The sequence below is a fragment of the Misgurnus anguillicaudatus genome, chromosome 9, assembly GCF_027580225.2.
Source record: "Misgurnus anguillicaudatus chromosome 9, ASM2758022v2, whole genome shotgun sequence".
Lineage (NCBI taxonomy): Eukaryota > Metazoa > Chordata > Actinopteri > Cypriniformes > Cobitidae > Misgurnus > Misgurnus anguillicaudatus.
In genome coordinates this window covers 1,714,288-1,735,972 of record NC_073345.2, presented here as the reverse complement: position 1 = coordinate 1,735,972, position 21,685 = coordinate 1,714,288, and the positions used below count along the sequence as shown (strand labels likewise).

Genomic DNA, 21,685 nt, shown 5'->3' with positions numbered 1-21,685 from the left:
CTGCAAAATGACCTAAAAGATTTTTTGTTGGAATGGACTTGAACGGATTATGGACGTACTCCTCACTTGTAAGTCACATTGGTCTACTAGTCTACGGCTGTAAGTACTTAAATGTAAATATGGTGAAACTACAAAATATTGCATGAAATGCTGTAATAAGAACATACTGTTACTAATACAGTTAATAAGAAAGTTTACCATTTACAGTAACATTTAAGCGATTTTAGACTATTTGAGCGACAAAGATGCTAAAGTGAACTGTTTTCAGTGTGCATACGCGCACAAACTCAAAAATCAAGCAAAGCAAACGCATATTTCTTTGGGCTTGACAGGAGATATACGCAAAAACTTTATTGTAATACCACCGTCTCTGAAAGTATTCTCATAAAAACAGTCGTTTATTATAAGTGAGAAGTTGATCATGTGTCAGTGCTCGCTTCTACGTTGTTAAAGGGACAGTTCGTCTCATAAGAAATGCTTATGTTTGAGTCATAATGTTAATCAAACTACAAAAGACAAAAGGAAAATCACTTTTATAGCTTTCAAAAGATTAATTATATTTAATTTATAGTATGAAAACGGTGTTATGTTAATTTGATACTGTTTTTCTACCTAATCAATAATGTTAGATCTTACTTTATTTGTAACTTTGTTCTTTTCTATTTTATATGCTTGTAATGTCTTGATTTGTTCTTATTTTATTTTTCCACATCACTTTTTTGCTTTTTTGAAAATTATTCAACCCATGACTCAAAAAACATAATTTAATTCATTTAACCAGTACTATATTGTAAAATTAATTCATTTTAAATTAGATGTAGGCCTTCAGGTCCACCCTATTGCAAAACCAACTTAAAATTGATGGCCTTGTGACTTATGGTCTGATTATGGCAAAATAAAATTATTGCAGATGTAAAATAGTAAGGGAATTCTACTTGTTACAGCTTTCCACATTTATCAACCCATTTAATTAAACATGGTTTCTGTTACTAGTCAAATGTTTACATTTTAAATCTAAATTGTCCGTCAGAATTAAATAATTGAAATAATGGTCATGTATGTTATGGTGGGAATTTTGTTTCTGCGCACGTGGAGGGATGTTGAGTTCCTTACTTCTTCTTTGTCCTTGGCCAATCAGATGTCTGAAGAATAAATAAGTTAAGTTACAGCATGTTCCCAAATGAGCCCATAATATTTATTCTGGGGGGGTCCTCCCCCCTCGCGGCCCCATCAGAGGCCACATCGCCCCTCGAGCGCCCTTCTCACCTTTTTCACCCCTGACCCGTTTTCATGCCTGCACATGTAATGACGGGGAATGAAGCTGTCCAATCATAGCAGTGGGCGTTTCCGTCCAGGTCTTCAGTGCGGCCGCCCCTTCAAACGAACCATTTCTCCAGACAGCCACTAATCCATGTTACAAAGTAGGCTTTTACTTATTGCTTTTGATGTTTTTAAATGTAAAAACCACGCAAACAAAGTAGACATCAGACAACAGTATAAAACAATAAAATCGACAAATTCACCGCCCCTTTAAGGTATTGTTACTCGTTTATAAATCACTTCAAGGCTTAGGACCCAAATACATGATAGATATGCTAACTGAATATAAACCTAAAAGATTGCTCAGATCATTAGGATCAGGTCAGTTAGAAATACCAAGGGTTTACTCAAAACAAGGAGCGTCAGCATTTAGTTATTATGCCACCTCTAGCTGGAATCAGCTTCCAGAAGAGATCAGACGTGCTTCAACAGTAAACACTTTTAAATCTAGATTAAAAACACATCTGTTTAACTCTGCATTTACTGAATGAGCATTGTGCTGCTTCACACTGACTGCACTTTTAACTCAAGTCACTTTTACTTCTGTTTTATTCTTTTTAACATTTTAAACTCTTTTTATTAAAATCACATTTATTTTCTTTAATTGTTATCCTAAATTCTCATGTATCTTTGTTTTTATTGTGATTTTATCGTGTATTATTTTTACATTTTCTTTTTTCTCTTTTATATGTTGTTTTCTCATTTCTATGTAAAGCACTTTGAATGACCTCTGTGTATGAAATGTGCTATACAAATAAACTTGCCTTGCCTATTACCAACAGTAACCTTGGAAACGGTGGTCCCAGCTCTTTTCAGGTCATTGACCAGCTCCTCCCGTGTAGTTCTGGGCTGATTTCTCACTTTTCTTAGGATCATTGAGACCCCACGAGGTGAGATCTTGCATGGAGCCCCAGTCCGAGAGAGATTGACAGTCATGTTTAGCTTCTTCCATTTTCTAATGATTGCTCCAATAGTTGACCTCTTTTCACCAAGCTGCTTGGAAATTTCCCTGTAGCCCTTTCCAGTCTCCAATTTTGTCTCTAGTGTCTTTGGACAGCTCTTTGGTCATGTTAGTAGTTGGATTCCTACTGATTGTATGGGGTGGACAGGTGTCTTTATGCAGCTAACGACCTCAAACAGGTGCATCTAATTTAGGATAATAATTGGAGTGAAGGTGGACATTTTAAAGGCAGACTAACAGGTTTTTGAGGGTCGAATTCTAGCTGATAGATAGGTGTTTAAATACTTATTTGCAGCTGTATCATACAAATAAATAGTTAAAAAATCATTTTTCATTATGTCTCTCACAGTGGACATGCACCTAAGATGACAATTTCAGCCCCCTCCATGAAATAAGTGGGAGAACTGGCAAAATAGCAGGGTGTTCAAATACTTATTTTCCTTACTGTAGATTAAACATATGGCCAGGCTTATATGTTATTTAATGAAATTAAATGATGCATGAATTGAGATAAATTAACTTTTTCCCAACTACTTCAGTCACAGTTGTATACTGAATGATTTGCTGAACTCCCGGGCTTGTTGTAAACATGCGATACTAATCATTACCACATGAAGCAGTGCAAAATAAGCCTGATGTAAATATTCATATGAAAGTTAGTAATGACACAAACTAAAGTGCAGAAATATAAAACAAATCTGGCCTTCCACACTCAGTATTTATATAATTCAAAGTCAGTGCAATAAACATATGATATGTAAACATGTGGATTGCACTTTTCAAATGCTGGCTGTGAACTTTACTAGACATAATAAATAAATAAACATTTAATTAATCTTCAGTCAGTAACATAACAGAGAAAGTGTAGAAAAAGTTTAATAAGTAATTCATACAATTTGAGTTGTGTGATACAAGGCTATCACCTTTACATACATGTTATTTAATTATAGCCTACTCATATTCTCTCACTCATTCAAATAACAGTCACACACTCCCTCTCTATCCATACCACCATATTTAATGTGATAATGAGTTGCCCCGTGAGGTAGCAACGCTGACAAGGCAGGTTTAGAGCAATACCTGACGCTGTGTGCAGTGACGTGTTTACCATTTTGGGGGCCCTAAGCAAAGTCTAAGGACCTGGGGTTTGTATTTGAATTGCACAACAGCAATATGGAATATATAGAATTAAGTTAGACATATATATAAACTGGCTTTTTTTATTTATAACTGCTTAACATGACACAAAATTGTTACAGTTTGTATTACACAAATAATATTGTTTTAAAAATTACAAATAGATAGAGAATCATTCTCTGTTGAAAAAATAAAGGTCTTGGTTTAACCTTATGCCAGTGGTTCCCAAACGTTTTCCACCGGGCTCCCTTTTGTACAGAAAAATATTTTCAAGTTCTTTGCTTGCAAACTCCTTATATGATGTATTTAAAACAATGTAATTAATATAGTACTGCAACTTCAGTGTGCGATCTTACAAAAAACTAAATAATAAAAAAGGGGAAGCATTAGATTACGATTCAGACTGATCTAGCAAACTAACAAACACCGTTGTGATTTGGTTATTGCCGGTATTTATAATGGGAATTACATAGGTCTAATTTTCATATTGGAGAAACAAACTTACTGTGAGATACAACAAGCATATATACAACACATGCACTAAAAGATGAGATTTTGATGACACTGATGAGATAATATGGTTTATGTATTTTCTGCGTGATTTAAACCATATTTCTACCTGTATTTCACGACGAGTGTGGAACAAAAAAAAACAATCACAGTGTAAAGCCCAAAGTCTCAAAAGTCAACTTGACAATCAAGTGAATGTTGTGCAGTTGTGAGAGCATAGAGAGAGTTGAGCGAGTGCTCATCCCAGCACTTGCATGCACGCTAAACAGAGGTGTGCTTTCGTGTGGAACCTTTATCACCCGTGAACTTCCAGCCTATATATATGTGCCCTCGCTATGATGTTTTTCCGTGTGACTTTTACCAGCTCACGATTTTATTGCAAATGCAATTATTCGCCCTAGACATAAAACATTTTTAAAAAATTGACTTTCGGTCATCAGCTCATTTTTGGGACTAATTATTAAATTACAACGTAACTATTACTAAACATGTTAATAGACTTCTTGATCAGATGCCTAAAGGAATAGTTTACTTAAAAACTTTGTTCATGAGTTACTCACCCTTGTGTCATTCCAAAGCCACGTTTCCTTTCAAGCAACACAAAGGAAGTCTAGAACAGAAGTTCTAGAACATCTAGAACGGAATTTAGATTGTTAGGTAAACAAATCCTGTAACATAAGCTTAATAAGAAACTAAGCTGCTGTCATGTGTTTTTTTACCAACAGTTAGATGACTGGAGACTTTTCCAGCAGATATTGTATGACCAGGGGATGAACTTAAGCTGGATCTACACAATGAGCTTCCTGATTCTCGTCCACTTTCTCCTGATTCCTGTCATTACTCAGTTGTTTACTATAGAGATGAGTGTAATATTCTCTTTAATCACTACAAGCAGTATTAACTCTTAAATGTGCTTACAGTGCGTTCTATTCTAAACTAGTCTTGACATATGGATTAATGCCATACTTGACCCATCTGATGTTCCAAAGTGTTGAACAATAAACCGAAAATCTGCAGACAGCTTTTCATTATCCTAAAGTTACCACTAACACATGGATCAGAATCAGTCAAGGGCCAAAAAGCAATGGATTTCACTCATTTATTACACTTCTGTTTATTTAATTTACCAATGTCCCGTAGTTCAAAGCAGCCTTAAAGAAAACGGCTTAGTACAAAATGCTTTGTTTATAATAGGGAATAGGATGCATCAGTCTGTTATTTAGAATTACAATTAGTCTGATACTGGCCAAAAATGCTGTATTGGATATCACCAAAACAAAAAATCTGATCCATAAGTTTAAGCTACAGAGGAAATGCATACTGTAAAGGGAGATGTGTTGCGGGGCTGAATAGTTATGAAAAGATATGCTGTGCAATTAATTAATTTGCCAAATTAGGTGTGTGTGTCTGTGTAGTTGCAACCCAGTCTCACCCCATGGCGTCAATATTTGACGCCACTTGACCATGTGTCAACAGTTGACGCGGAGGGTATACCTTTCGCGTCATTTTTTGACGAACTGGGGACTTCAATACTATTAAGTCCGTTGCATTCTCTTTCCTATTTTCTTACCATTTTCGCGTCGGTTTAGGGTTAGATTTACATAATGACATCCCTACCCAAACCTAACCCTAACCCCAACGCCAGGTGACAACTGTTTAATTTCGCGTACCTAATAGTATTGAAGTACCCAGCTCGTCAAAAAATGACGCGAAAGGTACACCCTCCGCGCCAACCGCCGACGCACGGCCAAGTGGCATCAAATATTGACGCCATGGGATGAGGATGTGTTGGTATATGTGGTTTACAGGAAATAGTGATGAATGGTGTATAATAACATGTTTATTATGCTACAAACATGGTTTACGGGGACACAGGTAGTGCCCCATCAAAAAAAAAAAAGTTACTTTTTCATAGATTAAAGACTGCCAATGGGTTTTTGTGATGGTTAGGGACTGGGGTATGTTAGGGAAATACAATATACAGTTTGTACAGTATAAAATGCATTCCATCTGTGCAATTGTCCCTGTAAACTACATATGCCAACATGTGTGGTTGATCATCTCTGTTATATGCAGTGGTGTGAAAAAGTGTTGGCCCCCTTCCTGTTTTTTTTTCCTGATTTTGTCACACTTTAAAGTTTCAGATCATGAAACAAATTTAAAAATTAATTAAAGATAATACAAGTAAACACAACATGCAGTTTTAAAGGAGAAATACAAAGCCCCCGTTTACAAGATGTAGAATAAGTCTCTGGTGTCCCCAGAGTGCATATGTGAAGTTTTAGCTCACAATATCCCATAGATCATTTATTGTGTATTATTAGCATGTCAAAATAGGCACTTTACGGGTGTGAGCAAAATACACAGTTTTTGTAGCTTGGGTTTCCCCATGCTGCCTTGCACGCAAATTAATTCACGCTATTAGTCTAGCATGGAAACCATGGACCAATTTTTTGCCTCATATTGGGAACCAATCACTGAACGGGGAGGGGCAGCAAGACGATGATGATGTCTATGAGACACACCGAAGCAGTTTTGTTTATCCAGCGCGGGGGCAGACGCAAAGTCCTTTTCGATGTAGCTTTAGATAGCGTTCTAAGTAGTTTTGAACACAAGTTTATTTTTTTTTAAAAAGAGCAACTTTTGGCGTTAAACAATTTCATATGCAAGAAGGATGTTTGGATATGGCACGACATGTTAACCACAGAGTTTTATAGGACCAACCTGCTAGGCATCGTCGTTGATGAAGTCCATTTAACTTATAAATGGTAAGTGGAATTTATTTACATCATATTGTCATTATGCCTGTAGCCTACCTACTGTGGTTGTCACAGTGCCACTGCCGAGTTCAGACTATGATTTTCAAACTAGTCGGGTCACCTGTGGTTTCACACTGCGTGATTATCTGGGGAAGCGTTTAGTCGCTGCTGTTTCAGACTGTATGATGGATTGGCGACAGGGGTTTTCATACTGCATGACTTTACGGTAAGAAGAATCGCAGATAACTTTTTCCCGGTCCGCAAACTACGTCTCACAACCAAACGCACGCGAGAAGTGACGCGAAGGAAACAGCGCGAGGTCACGCATGCAAGACCGGAGTTCTCACGTGAGACTGGGATTATTATTAAAAATGGTCACCCGCAAGAAGTTTACCATACAAATTGCATGCGCGCTCATTGGCAGCAGAAAGAAGAAGAAATAAAAATTATGAAGGAGGAAATGTTTGGAGAGACTCCTCCCCGAACTTCCAGCTGTCATGTATGTTGCTCTCTCATTGGATGTAGGTCATCGCCGATGTTATTGTCAGTCAAAACACATTTCACACGGAATGATTTTGAATCGCCGACCGGTCCAGATATTTAGCATGCCAAATATCTCACGGGTGTCGGCGACTCGTCGGCGATCCTCTCAGACCGCGTCTTTTATAATTCACACTGTGTGATTGTCACTCGCGTGCACAAGCATCGATTTGTCTGTGATTTCGGCCATTTGTCGGCGATTTCTCAAAACCTGTCGGCGAGTCAAAATCAGGGCTAAAATCGTGCAGTCTGAACTCGGCATTAGTTGTGATGCTTTTCAATATCAATATACAGTTTAGTTTGCATAGCTTTCAGTACCCGATAAAAGTTGTTGACGCTTGAATTTATGTCGCTCTACATATGTCATCAAGTATAATTGAAACGATTGGCTATGTACAGACACATTTAATAGACATTTGTAGCGCCCAAAAAACGGCTCTGGGCATTCGTAAATCACGCCTTAAATACGAGAAAATGAGCATGTGGTTCCCAGACCACGGTCTCATTCTCTATGAGACTGGTCCGGTGTTAGCCAGGCTACGGTTTTTGTGTGTATCCCTTTAAATTCAATAACATTTTATTTGTATAGCGCTTTTCACAATTGTATTATTGTTTCAAAGCAGCTTTACATTAATATATGCAGGAAAAAACACAGAAAAATCATAAAACATAAGCAGCAGAATACAGCGGTTAAGATTAACCATACTAGCAAGCGTAGTAAAAATGTAACGTATGTAAGAGGGTGCTAAGTTAAGCCAATGTCAGCAGACTCCCCTGGGGTTGAAAAAAACCACATTGTACGTGACAGATTGTATTCTGATAGTAATTCTCTACGATACGAAGGTGCTAGGCCATTTAAGGCTTTATAGGTGATAACCAAGATTTTAAAATGTATGCGATTATTTAACTGGTAGCCAGTGTAAAGATGCCAGAATTGGGCATACTTCTTAGATCAAGTAAGCACTCTTGCAGCAGCGTTTTGAACCAGCTGAAGCTTATTTACCTGATTTGCGTGACATCCCCCGAGTAACAAGTTACAATACAAATCAGTTTTATTGGGGGGAAAAAAATATGTTTCATATAAATATAATGTTTTCTCAAGTAAAATGTTGAAAGTCCATTATATATTTGTTCTTTTTAACACAAGAGAGGACTACCATACATTATTGGGGAATATACAGGATCTAAGTAAGTACTACTAAACAGATTTCCAAACTTTTTAAACCCAACAGGTAATCTCAAGACCCACCATTTATTAAACATTTTTAGGACTACTGTATTTACGCTGAATCGGAAATGATATTTTAGGAAAATATATTAATTGCAAGGCTGCAGAGAATATAGTGCACTATTGCAGACTTATAAACTACTGAGGATTCAATTATATTATTTTAATATAGTCAGTCGTGAACTAAAGTGGGCCGGTCTAAGACATGAAACTCTAGAGCTGAAAATGGGTCCCACTCTGGCCCTGTGTAAGACTATAGGTCAAATTTCTAGAGAGTATAGCACCTTCTTCCCGGGAAGGATGGAGTCCATCTCTCTTTGGCGAGTCAGGTCTCCTTCAGAAATGCTTACAATTGTCTATAAACCCAATGTTATGCTGTGGGCACCACTTTGACATCCAGCCGTGAAGCAACACGAATCTACTATACGTTTCATCACCCCGGTAGGCGGGGAGGGGACCAGAGCATATTACATTGTCTGACATCGTTATTGCAATTTCACACACCTCTTAGTATTAGCCAGCACTTTAAGTTTGGATCTAATGTCAGACGCTTTGGCTTTCGGGATACATTTCGACTATGGTGGCTGGTGCCTCTAATTCCACGTTTTTGAGAATAGAATCACCTATAACCAGGGCGCTTGTAACAGACATCTCAGCTGGTGTGCTGCTGAGGGGGAAGAATCTGTTAGAAATAATCACAGGAGCGTGGGGTGGGTGCTGAATATGACCTTGCCGCCTGACAGTCACCTAGTTAGTCAGCCGCCTTGACACTGATATCGGAACCGAGCCATGTGCAGTACCCTTAACACTAGGCGCATCTGAAACAGTGTCTGTAACATTAACAATAGCAGTATTAAGGCCTTTTCACACAGACATTCCGGTAAATACATGAAAAATGCACCTGGGATTTTTCCGGGATCGTTCGATTTTTTTTTTTGTTCATTCACACTGCCAATGATTTGCCGGAATCTGTGTGTGCCTTCACACAGATAAGGTCCCGGAAAGACATGTGACCTGTTTAAAGTCCTGCACTTTCTTCTCCACAGTGTCTGAAGTTTTGCTTATTATTTATTATTTCTTTCTCCAGAAACCACTCACATGCATTTTTGGAGGGTGTTCTATGCTGGTGAATGATCTCAGCTTCAGAGTGGATATTTGAAAAGCTCCCTGATCTCTGCTTTAATCCAGTTTGAGGATATTTCTCACCATGATTGTTAATGTAAAAACCCCCGTTTTGAGGAACTGAACGATATATTTTGTTGGGATAATGCGGGGGAATTTTTTGTTTATTATAAGCTAAAATGAGCACGTGACGTGATATTATTTTATGCTGCTGAATGACCTCCGCTTCAGAGCAGTAAGTGACGAGCTAACTTACCTGATATCTGCTTCAGTCCAGTTTGCTGACATTTCTCGTCGTAAATGTTGATCTGCATGTAAATCCCTGATTTTAAAGAGTTGAACCATAACTTCATGTTGCCATGACATACACGTCCTCACTACGGCACGCCCCTTAGCGCATTATTTATGCATCTCATTTATTGTTCCCTGATAACTGCTTCAGGCTAGTTTGCGACATTTCTCATCGTGAATGTTGATCTGCATGTAAATCTCTGGTTTAAAGAGCTGAACCATAACTTTATTGTTGTGATGACACGCGCGTCCTCACTACGACATGCCCATTACGGCATTGTTTCGGTATCTTGTTCATACACAGGGTTTTCCGCGTATCTTACTAGGTCCTCTTTCCGGGAGCGATCCCAGAAAGTTTACGGGACGTGTTTGCGTTCACACAGAGGCTTGTCCCTATTTTCTGTGGTGTGTGAATGAGGTTATTCTGTCCTCAACTAGCGTTCGGATGTGCTCCGTCAGCCTTACTACTTCATTACAATTTGCGCATGTAAAACCCTCTTTGCTGACAGAAGAAGCTAAACTATACACGTGGCATAAAATGCAGGTTACAATAACAAGCAGTCTTACCGCTTTCATGCTGGGCGGTGGAGTCTCCGTTCACCCGAACACGATCTGTTAAGCTGCATCGCGTGGGGGATGAGGTCCTAGCGTGCTTTGTTCGCTTGCAGAGGTCTGGGGCCAGGGTGATGTTGGATCTATGAGACCGGGAAGCAGCTTCTCCACAGCTTCCCGCTCTGGTGAGCACAGGTCTGAAAAACATAAATCGGATGAATCTGCCATTAGATTGGCAGGGAATGCAGATTCACAGTAAACAGACAGTAAGCAAATGCTAACGTTAGCCGGCATCATTTGGTGATGCTAGCAGGCTATAGGCTAAAGGGGATCGCACACCGGCCGCGCAGCTCAGCGCCGCGCAGTGTCGCGTCGCGCCTAGGAGAACTCGGAGGTATTGTAAACCGGAAGTGCACATTAAATAGCGCGAGCTTCGTCAGGTAGCGTCTACTTCAAAATGTAAAATATACGTTAGCAGCCAATGTTACTTGTTAATGATTTGGGACACATATGATGTTATGTAATGTTAAACTATGTGAGTGGCGCTGTGTGGCGCGACAGGGATTTGAGCAACTTCCTGAGTCACAGCTGGGCGGCGCGACAGCCGCCACCTGTCGGCGCCGGTGTGCGTACACTCATAGAAAACAATGTGTTACATTTTTTTAGAACGGCGCGGTGCTGAGCTGCGCGGCCGGTGTGCGATCCCCTTAAAACTGGGTGTTACTAGTAGTAAATTGTTTCGCTTAGTAATACTATTCAATAACGTCAATGTAAAGTATTCCTTAGATAAACTAATGAGTTATATTAAATAAATAGGAACAAGTTAATTAAAAAGAGAATTTAGACGATTAACTCGACGGAGCTCCAAGCTTAGATCATCCAACAGCGTTGAACCGGAACAAGAACCTCTTGGATGAGTCGTCGCTGCGCTCTTGGGGTTATTTTGGTCGGCCGGCCACTTTTAGGAAGGTTCACCACTGTTCCATTTTTTTTTTGCCATTTGTGGATAAAGACTCTCACTATGGTATGCTGGAGTCCCTAAGCTTTAGAAATAGCTCTATAACCTTTTCCAGACTGATAGATCTCAATTACTTTTTCTCATTTGTTCCTGAAAGTCTTTGGATCTCCACATGATGGCTAGCTTTTGATGATCTTTTGGCCTACTTCACTTTGTCAGGCAGGTCCTATTTAAGTAGTTTCTTGATTGCAAACAGGTGTGGCAGTAATCAGACCTGGGTGTAGCTAAAAAAAACTGAACTCAGGTGTCATAAACCACTGTTAAGTTATGTTTTGGGGCAAGCACTTTTTCACACAGGGTCATGTGGGTTTGGATTTTGTTTTCGCTTCATAATAAAAACTGGACTTTGTGTTTACTTGTGTTATCTTTGATTAATATTTAAATTTGTTTAAAGATCTGAAACACTGGTCCAACACTTATATAACACACACACACACACACACACACACATATATATATACATATAGCAGTGGTGTGAAAAACAAAATGTATATCCCAACACTTAGATTTTTTTCTCTTTATCATGTCAAACAGAATATTACTGAGGAGATGCAGAAAGTCACGAAGGACACCCAAATAAAGAAGCTTCAAGACTTTCAGGAGCACCTTAATCAAGAGACAATGATTATAGAGCTGCTTCAGGAAGAGGTAATCTAAAACCCATTTAAAGGAACCGTTTTCAAAAAATTTATTTTATCTCACAATTTACACACACTTTCATGCAATCCCAGATGTATATTACTATGTTTATTCAGTTGAAGACAGTCAATCCTGGCTTTTCCTAGCTGTGCAGTTCTATTGAATAATGGTCAACATTTTGAAACTCGGAAAGCACACACATCAATCATTAATTGAAATAATTCAAACGTGTTCCTGTATTGGTAGAGCATTGCGTTTGCAGCATAAAAGGTTGTGGGTTCGAACCCAGGGAACACACATACTGATAAGAATATGTATAGCTTGTAATGCACTGTAAGTTGCTTTTAATAAAAGCGTCTGCCAAATGCATAAATATATAAATAATATATATATATATATATTATAAATAACTCCAATTGGTTAGGAAATGTCTTCTGAGGCTAAAAGATGTTTAGTGAGAGAAAGCAAATTATATTTTGAGCTTATTTTGCAAACAATACACTGTGATTATTGTAAGCATACGCATTGCATTAAAGGTAATTTTCACAATCCCATAATATTGGCACTTTAACAATCATTGAGTGGGTTGCACCAACAAGGATTATGAAATCCTTAAGGAGCCGTTTACATGTCGCCCTAAAAACGTGTGGAAAACGCTAGGCGCGTATAGGTTCTTGTATTATAGGATTGTTCAGGCAGTGAACAGGGCAATTTTTAACAGTTTAGAGTTGAATACACGGTATTATTGCAAATGTATTTCCTTATAAGATAATATGTAATGAGTAATACTAATTAGCGGTACTATGGTTGTAATCTACTAAAAGTGTGATCTACTAAGAACAGGAGTGTGACATACAGAAAGAATTGCAATAGCACCATGTACTAGGGTTGGGCGATATGACGGTATATTCCGTTACCGTGAAATAAAATGTCAGACGTAACAGATTGTTCTATTTAGTGTATTCCACAAATAAAAATAAGTAAGTTTGGCTAACTCTGCACTTTTGCATGTTAAGGCCAATTCGCACTCCAACAGGGGTACCATACTGATCCAACAAATACATTTGTTGGGTCAGTATGAAACCCCTGTTGGAAGTTGTTGGATCAAAGTAAATGAGACTTTAGAATGTTGGTGTTTGTTGGAGTAGGTTGTTGTTGGATCGGTGTGAAATTGCCTTTAAACTGAATGCTTTGAAGAAACATGTAAAATAATCCGCTCATAACAAATGAATGTGTAATTTCTGTAGCATTATAATAAGTGCCAGTAAATCCACCGCAGGTTTCTCTCTATGTGTGTGCTTGTGTAGTGGTCTCTCGAGGCACACGCTAGGACCTGCGTCACAAAATACAGAAAGCTCTTCTCGCACACAATGCTAAGCTTGCTCAAAGTTCTGAAAACTTTCCCACTATAAGACAAAACTTGCGCTTATCAGTGACGCGTGCACTGCTGGAGCGATGTAGTTTGATGCTCCATTTGCTCATAGTAAAACATCTTTGATCAGAAAGACGAGAAAGAGACGCAATAGATAAGGTCTAATAGAAAGTAAAGAGTGACAAGACCTCTTCAAAACAGACTTCATGGTCATCTCCTCATAGAACTTGTCAAATGTATTAATATCCATATCTAGAGATCCGTTTCTCATATACAGGTATTTATCCTGCCTGTAGGTTTGTGCACTCATACTTGTTCATTTTACATATTGCCTATTTTAATGTACTCTATGCATAAATACAAAATACAATGCACATCTGATAACCGATTAAAAAACAAGATTCTGTCTATAAAGACATAATCTGTTGTTATCTTCTGGATTAGATTTAAGAAATCTTTAAGATTGTAGCTGGACCAAAAACAGCTCTGTGGACTTTAGTATTGACCTGGATGCTACTATAATTTTTCCCTCTGCTACTGTGAGAAATTTAAGTATCATACTCGACCCCTCACTGTCCTTTGGCGCTCATATTCGTAGCCTTTCCAAAATGTGTTTTTTTTTTTCATTTGCAACTTATTGCCAAGCTGCGCCCTTTCATCTGTAGAAATGATGCTGAAACATTCGTGCATACTCTTATTACGTCCTGTCTCGACTACTGCAACTCACTATTTTTTGGTCTAACGGCTCATTCAATCTCATGTTTGCAGTACATACAAAAATCTGTCCATATTACCCCTATCTTATTTAATCTTCACTTGTTGCCAGTCTCAGCATGAATACAATATAAGATTATACTGCTCAGTTTTAAGGCACTTTATCTTTCCAATCTACTCTGTTCTTATTTACCCCCACGTAGAGTTCTATCACTTGTACTGATTATTTTGTGCTTTGGAAAATATTTGATTAACGGTTAATTCAGAAGTATTATTCATTTTATTATCTCAAATCTATTTCTGAAATAGCTGCATTTTACCGAACTCAGGAACTAGTCTTGTGTCAAGGGCTGGTTATACTCGCGCTTTGGTCCGCAACGCAAGCCTCCGCGGATCGCGCGCGCGTCTCACCAAACGGACGAGGCGTTTATAGTTAACGCGCTCGCCGTTGCACTATTTTTTTAACGACCAGGCGGCGACGCGAGCAATAAAGTCAAAAACAAACACAAAGAAGAGGATAGAAGAAGTCGTCCGCTGGAACAACCCTACTGCTTTTAACATTAGAGTTTGATATATATAAATATGAGAACATGAATAAAACAACAATCTTTTAAATATGTCTTTATTAAACATTATCATTTCATTAACGTTTTTACTAAACAAACAGTACAGACATCTTAAGGTTTATATTTTATTCCTCATCCAGTGGTTCATTCAATACAAATATAAGCCAAACATTCTGATTCATGTAAAATAATTCGTGTTTTAAACTGCAAAGTTTCCATACTTTACTTCCAGAGTGTCAGATAAATATATACATTGTTAGGGGTCAAGCCCCGAAGGGGCGTAGAACCCTATTGTTATTGTTAGTTTTCTTATTAGGGGTCAAGCCCCGAAGGGGCGTAGAACCCTATTGTTATTGTTAGTTTTCTTATTATTATTATTAGGGGTCAAGCCCCGAAGGGGCGTAGAACCCTATTGTATTTGTTAGTTTTCTTATTATAATTAGGGGTCAAGCCACGAAGTGGCGTAGACACCTATTGTTATTGTTAGTTTTCTTATTATTATTCTGCTTCTTGTTCTTCCGCCATTGAAGTCAATGGCAGCCCATAGAACCGTACGTAGGAAAGTTATGAAATTTGGCACACATGTAGACGACAGTCTCAGAAGTTACTATAGCAACTTTGGTGTGTCTGACTCAAACCCTCTAGCGCCACCAACAGTCCAAAAATCCACTTATGTTCATGCTCATAACTTCTGACCCATCAGTCCTAGAAACTAAATTCTTGTTTCCTCTGAATCCTTGGCTCATGATGATTCAAATGCACACATTGATGTCATTTGTGTCATGCACATCTTTCCGCCATTTTGAATTTTCCGTAAAACCTACTTTTTCGAACTCCTCCTAGAGCGTTTGTCCGATTTGCATGTCCTTTGGTATCTAGCATCTAGAGACACCCCTGACAAAAAGTTATCAAAAGCTTTTTGATAGACCAATGCGTTCTCGTATACCGTGACAACATATACGGCGGCGACCACGCCAAAACGGACGTGAGGCCGTATCTTCGCAACACTTTGGTGTATCGACACGAAACTTGGTATATGTCATTACAGTCATGACCTGAGGGTGCCTGTAACATTTCGTCACAGCGCCACCTAGTGGTCACGAGATTCAAAAAATGCCTATTTTTGCATATAACTACTTCAAACTTGAGTCTAAAATCATGAAGTTGGTCTTGTTAGATTCCTTGAGGCATGCCGAGTCAAACGATATCAAACGGTTTTCGGTCGGCCATTTTGAGTGTCGGCCATTTTGAATTTTCCCATTAAGTTCAGTATTTCACAAACAGAATGGCGTATCGCTACGAAATTTGGCATGGTTCATCAGAGACATGTTCTGAGCGCACATATAAATCTTTAGGACGGTGCCACCTAGTGGTCAGGATATGTAAAGAAATTGTTTAAAATCTTTATTTCATTTGATTAAATTGCCACACTGACATGAGACTTCACTCTATTGATTCCTTGGCTCGTGCTGAGTCCGACTGTACCAAATATGTCTTAGTCAAACCTACTTCCTGTCGGCCATTTTGAATTATATTGAAGACCTACTTTTTCGAACTCCTCCTAGAGCGCTCGTTTGATTGGCTTGATTTTTGGTAGGCATCATCTAGAGACACTCCAGACAAAAAGTTATCAAAAGCTTTTCGGTAGACCTATCCGTTGTCGTATAACGCATCAAAGAATGCGAGGGCGAGCACGCCAAAATGCGTTTGAGCCTGTATCTTCGCAAAACTTTTGCGTATTAATATGAGACTTGGTATATGTCATAACAGTGATGACCTGAGGGTGCATGCACCATTTCGTCACACTGCCCCCTACTGGTCACGAGATATAAAAAATGTCTATTTTTGCTTATAACTACTGCAAATTTGAATGTAAAATTATGAGACTGGTCTTGTTAGATTTCGTGAGGCATGGCGAGTCAAACGATACCAAATGGTTTTTGGTCGGCCATTTTGTGTGTCGGCCATTTTGAATTTTTCTTTAAGTTAAAGTATTTCAGAAACGCAATTGCGTATTGTTATGAAACTTGGTATGGTTCATCAGCAACATGTTCTGGGAGGACTTGTAAACTTTCCGGTGCCCCCTAGTGGTCAAGAGATTTGAAGCTATATCTTTGCATCTCTTTATCTTATTTACACCAAATTTGGTGGGTGTCATCACAATCAAGACCTGAGTCACAATTTATTTTTTGGTCAGTGCCCCCTAGTGGTCAAGTCGTTTAAGGTTATATCTCTGCATCTCTTTATTGTATTTACACCAAATTTGGTGGGTGTCATCACAATCAAGACCTGAGTCACAATTTATTTTTAGGTCAGTGCCCCCTAGTGGTCAAGTCATTTAAGGCTATATCTCTGCATCTCTTTATTGTATTTACACCAAATTTGGTGGGTGTCATCACAATCAAGACCTGAGTCACAATTTATTGTTTGGTCAGTGCCCCCTAGTGGTCAAGTCATTTAAGGCTATATCTCCGTATCGCTTTATTGTATTTACACTAAATTTGGTATGTGTGATCACAGTCATGGCCTGAGCCACCATCTATTGTTTCGGCACAGTGCCACCTAGTGGTCTCAAGTTACAAAAAAATAGCTATTTTTTTCGTAAAACTAATGCAAACTTAGATCTTAAATCATGACAGTCATCAGGTATGAATCATTTTTTGCCATGTTTGGCTTGACCCCGGTATCGCTGCTTGCAGCTATATTTATTAGTTATTCTTCTTCCGTTTCTTCTTCCGCCATTGCGGTCTATGGCAGCCCATAGAACCGTACGTAGGAAAGTTATGAAATTTGGCACACTGATAAAGGACAGTCCAATGTGTCTCCACAGCAAATTTGGAGTCTCTATCTCCAACCCTCTAGCGCCACCAACAGTCCAAAGTTGCACTTACGTTTTCAATTATAACTTCTGACCCGTAAGTCCTAGAAACGAAATTCGTGATTCCTCTGATTCCTTGGCTCAAGACGATTCGACTGGACCCTATGACATCATTTTCCGTCATGAAAATTTTTCCGCCATTTTGAATTATTCGTAAAACCTACTTTTGCGAACTCGTCCTAGAGCTTTTGCCCGATTGCCAAGAAAATCGGTATGTAGCATCTACAGACACTCACGGCAAAAAGTTATCAAAAGAATTTTGATAAACCAATCCGTTGTCGTATAGCGCCTCAACAAATTTTAGGTAGAGCGCAAAAAAACAGATTTTAGGCTGTATCTTCGCCAAACTTAGGCCTATTGACACGAAACTTGGTAATTGAGATGCCAGTCAGGAACTGAGTGTGCATGCACCGTTTTGTCGCAGCGCCACCTAGTGGTCAGTTTTATGCTTTACATGCCTATAACTTTGGACATGATCGACGTTTTTTCACGGGACTTGTTTCATTGAAGTCCTGAATAGTTGCCGAGTCCAACGATACCAAACATGCCAGATTTCGCCTTACGGTTAACCCTGCGCAGCAAAACAGCACTTAAAAAACACATGCGAATATCTCCGCGAGCGTAATTCCGATCGACTCGAAAACACCATAGGAAGAAACTAACCTTACCTTCTGAACAAAAAGTTCCATTGGGGTTATATTAAAATTTTCATCAGAAATGGCCGAAAAATGCAAAAAACGAAAAATTATCTTTACATTTTGTATTTTTTACACATAAATGTTTATAACTTCGCAACGAAAAGAGATTTTTTCACCATATTTGATACGCTGATGTACGACCACAGTCTGAGGCTACACAAAAAAAATTGTATGCTTCCACCACTAGATGGCGTTATAATTGAACAAAACCTGTGATATCAAGCCAATCCTATGGTCATACAACTGTTTCTTCACTAAACTAAAGTGTATAGTCATTAAACTAGCTAGATACAACACAGTTATGATTTGAGGTTGCATGCATAATTTTGTCAGTGTGCCACCTAGTGGTTTTGAGATAGAATATGGTATTTTTGCCTAAAACTACTGCAACAACACATCTAAAACCATAAGTCATCATGAATTATTCATTTCATGGCTTGGATTATAATCACTGGTGGATGTCAATTTACTCTCTAGCAACCAATGAGAATACCTTATCAACCGTTTTTGCAAGAGCTATATCTCTGCATCAGATTATCGTAGAGACATGGGGATGGGCTCTTTTGACTCATTAACACCACTGTAACATTTTGTAAGTTGAGTATTACCACTGCAAGCACCACTCACATTTCCTTCAGTGTTCTAGTTATCAATGCTAGTTGAGAAGAGAGGGGGAGATTTCACTAAATGAGAACACAGCTCTTTTGCTGATAACTGTTATATTGTTTTGTCTGAAATCAAAAGATGTTCCTAGGTTCTTTAAACTGCTCATCCGAACTCAACTTTACTTTCTTCTGTGCCCTTTTTGGCTTGACCCCGGTAATTGCTGCTTGCAGCTATATTTATTATATATTATTCTTCTTCTTGTTCTTCCGCCATTGAAGTCAATGGCAGCCCATAGAACCGTACATAGGAAAGTTATGAAATTTGGCACACATGTAGAGGACGGTCTTAGAAGTTACTATAGCAACATTGGTGTGTCTGACTCAAACCCTCTAGCGCCACCAACAGTCCAAAAATCCACTTATGTTCATGCTCATAAATTCTGACCCGTGATTCCTAGAAACTAAATTCTTGTTTCCTCTGAATCCTTGGCTCGTGATGATTCAAATGCACACATTGATGTCACTTGTGTCATGCACATCTTTCCGCCATTTTGAATTTTTCGTAAAACCTACTTTTTCGAACTCCTCCTAGACCGTTTGTCCAATTTGCATGTCCTTTGGTATGTAGCATCTAGAGACACCCAAGACAAAAAGTTATCAAAAGCTTTTTGATAGATCAATGCGTTCTTGTATAAATTAACAACATATATGGCGGCGAGCACGCCAAAACTGACGTGAGGCCTTATCTTCGCAAAACTTTATTGTATCGACACGAAACTTGGTATATGTCATTACAGTCATGACCTGAGGGTGCCTGCAACGTTTCGTCACAGCGCCACCTAGTGGTCACGAGATTCGAAAAATGCCTATTTTTGCTTATAACTACTTCAAACTTGAGTCTAAAATCTTGAAGGTGGTCTTGTTAGATTCCTTGAGGCATGCCGAGTCAAACGATACCAAACGGTTTTCGGTCGGCCATTTTGGGTGTCGGCCATTTTGAATTTTCTCATTAAGTTCAGTATTTCACAAACAGAATGGCGTATTGCTACGAAATTTGGCATGGTTCATCAGTGACATGTTCTAAGCGCAACCAATAAATCATTAGGACGGCGCCACCTAGTGGTCAGGATATGTAAAACATTTTTTTAAATCTTTATATCATTTGATTAAATTGCCACTATGACATAAGACTTCACTCTATTGATTCCTTGGCTCATGCTGAGTCCGACTGTACCAAATATGTCTGAGTCAAAACTACTTCCTGTCGGCCATTTTGAATTATATTGAACACCTACTTTTTCAAACTCCTCCTAGAGCGCTCGTGTGATTGGCTTGATTTTTGGTATGCATCATCTAGAGACACTCTAGACAAAAAGTTATCAAAAGATTGTTGGTAGACCTATCCGTTGTCGTATAACGCATCAAAGAATGCGAGGGCGAGCACGCCAAAATGTGTTTGAGCCTGTATCTTCGCAAAACTTTTGCGTATTAATATGAGACTTGGTATATGTCATAACAGTGATGACCTGAGGGTGCATGCACCATTTCGTCACACTGCCCCCTACTGGTCACGAGATATAAAAAATTTCTATTTTTGCTTATAACTACTGCAAATTTGAATGTAAAATTATGAGACTGGTCTTCTTAGATTTCGTGAGGCATGCCGAGTCAAACGATACCAAATGGTTTTTGGTCGGCCATTTTGTGTGTCGGCCATTTTCAATTTTTCTTTTTAAGTTCAAATATTTCAGAAACGCAATTGCGTATTGTTATAAAACTTGGTATGGTTCATCAGCAACATGTTCTGGGAGGACTTGTAAACTTTTCGGTGCCCCCTAGTGGTCAAGAGATTTGAAGCTATATCTCTGCATCTCTTTATCGTATTTACACCAAATTTGGTGGGTGTCATCACAATCAAGACCTGAGTCACAATTTATTATTTGGTCAGTGCCCCCTAGTGGTCAAGTCATTTAAGGCTATATCTCCGTATCGCTTTATTGTATTTACACTAAATTTGGTATGTGTCATCACAGTCATGACCTGAGGCACCATCTATTCTTTCGGCACAGTGCCACCTAGTGGTCTCAAGATACAAAAAAATTGTTTTTTTTCATAAAACTAATGCAAACTTAGATCTTAAATCATGACAGTCATCACGTATGAATCATTTTTTGCCATGTTTGGCTTGACCCCGGTATCGCTGCTTGCAGCTATATTTATTATTATTATTATTAGGGGTCAAGCCCCGAAGGGGCGTAGAACCCTATTGTTATTGTTAGTTTTCTTATTATTATTATTATTATTATTAGGGGTCAAGCCCCGAAGGGGCGTAGAACCCTATTGTTATTGTTAGTTTTCTTATTATTATTATTATTATTATTATTATTATTATGTTTCCTCTTCCGCCATTGAAGTCAATGGCAGCCCATAGAACCGTACATAGGAAAGTTATGAAATTTGGCACACATGTAGAGGACAGTCTCAGAAGTTACTATAGCAACATTGGTGTGTCTGACTCAAACCCTCTAGCGCCACCAACAGTCCAAAAATCCACTTATGTTCATGCTCACAACTTCTGACCCGTGAGTCCTAGAAACTAAATTCTTGTTTCCTCTGAATCCTTGGCTCATGATGATTCAATTGCACAAATTGATGTCATTTGTGTCATGCACATCTTTCCGCCATTTTGAATTTTCCGTAAAACCTACTTTTTCGAACTCCTCCTAGACTGTTTGTCCAATTTGCATGTCCTTCGGTATGTAGCATCTAGAGACA

The 21,685-nt window shown here is 38.7% G+C and overlaps 1 protein-coding gene across 2 annotated transcripts in view; it reads left to right on the top strand.

Annotated features, from left to right (window-relative positions):
- Positions 1-21,685, top strand: part of LOC129423849 (cation channel sperm-associated protein 3) — a 60,337-nt gene that overhangs the window by 23,240 nt on the left and 15,412 nt on the right. The window contains exons 5-6 of one of the 2 annotated variants that reach the window (XM_055180339.2): positions 4,654-4,794; positions 11,973-12,086. In XM_055180339.2, coding sequence (XP_055036314.2) covers positions 4,654-4,794; positions 11,973-12,086 — 255 coding nt within the window. The remainder of the gene's footprint in view (positions 1-4,653; positions 4,795-11,972; positions 12,087-21,685) is intronic. The other variant, XM_055180340.2, reaches the window with a different exon arrangement.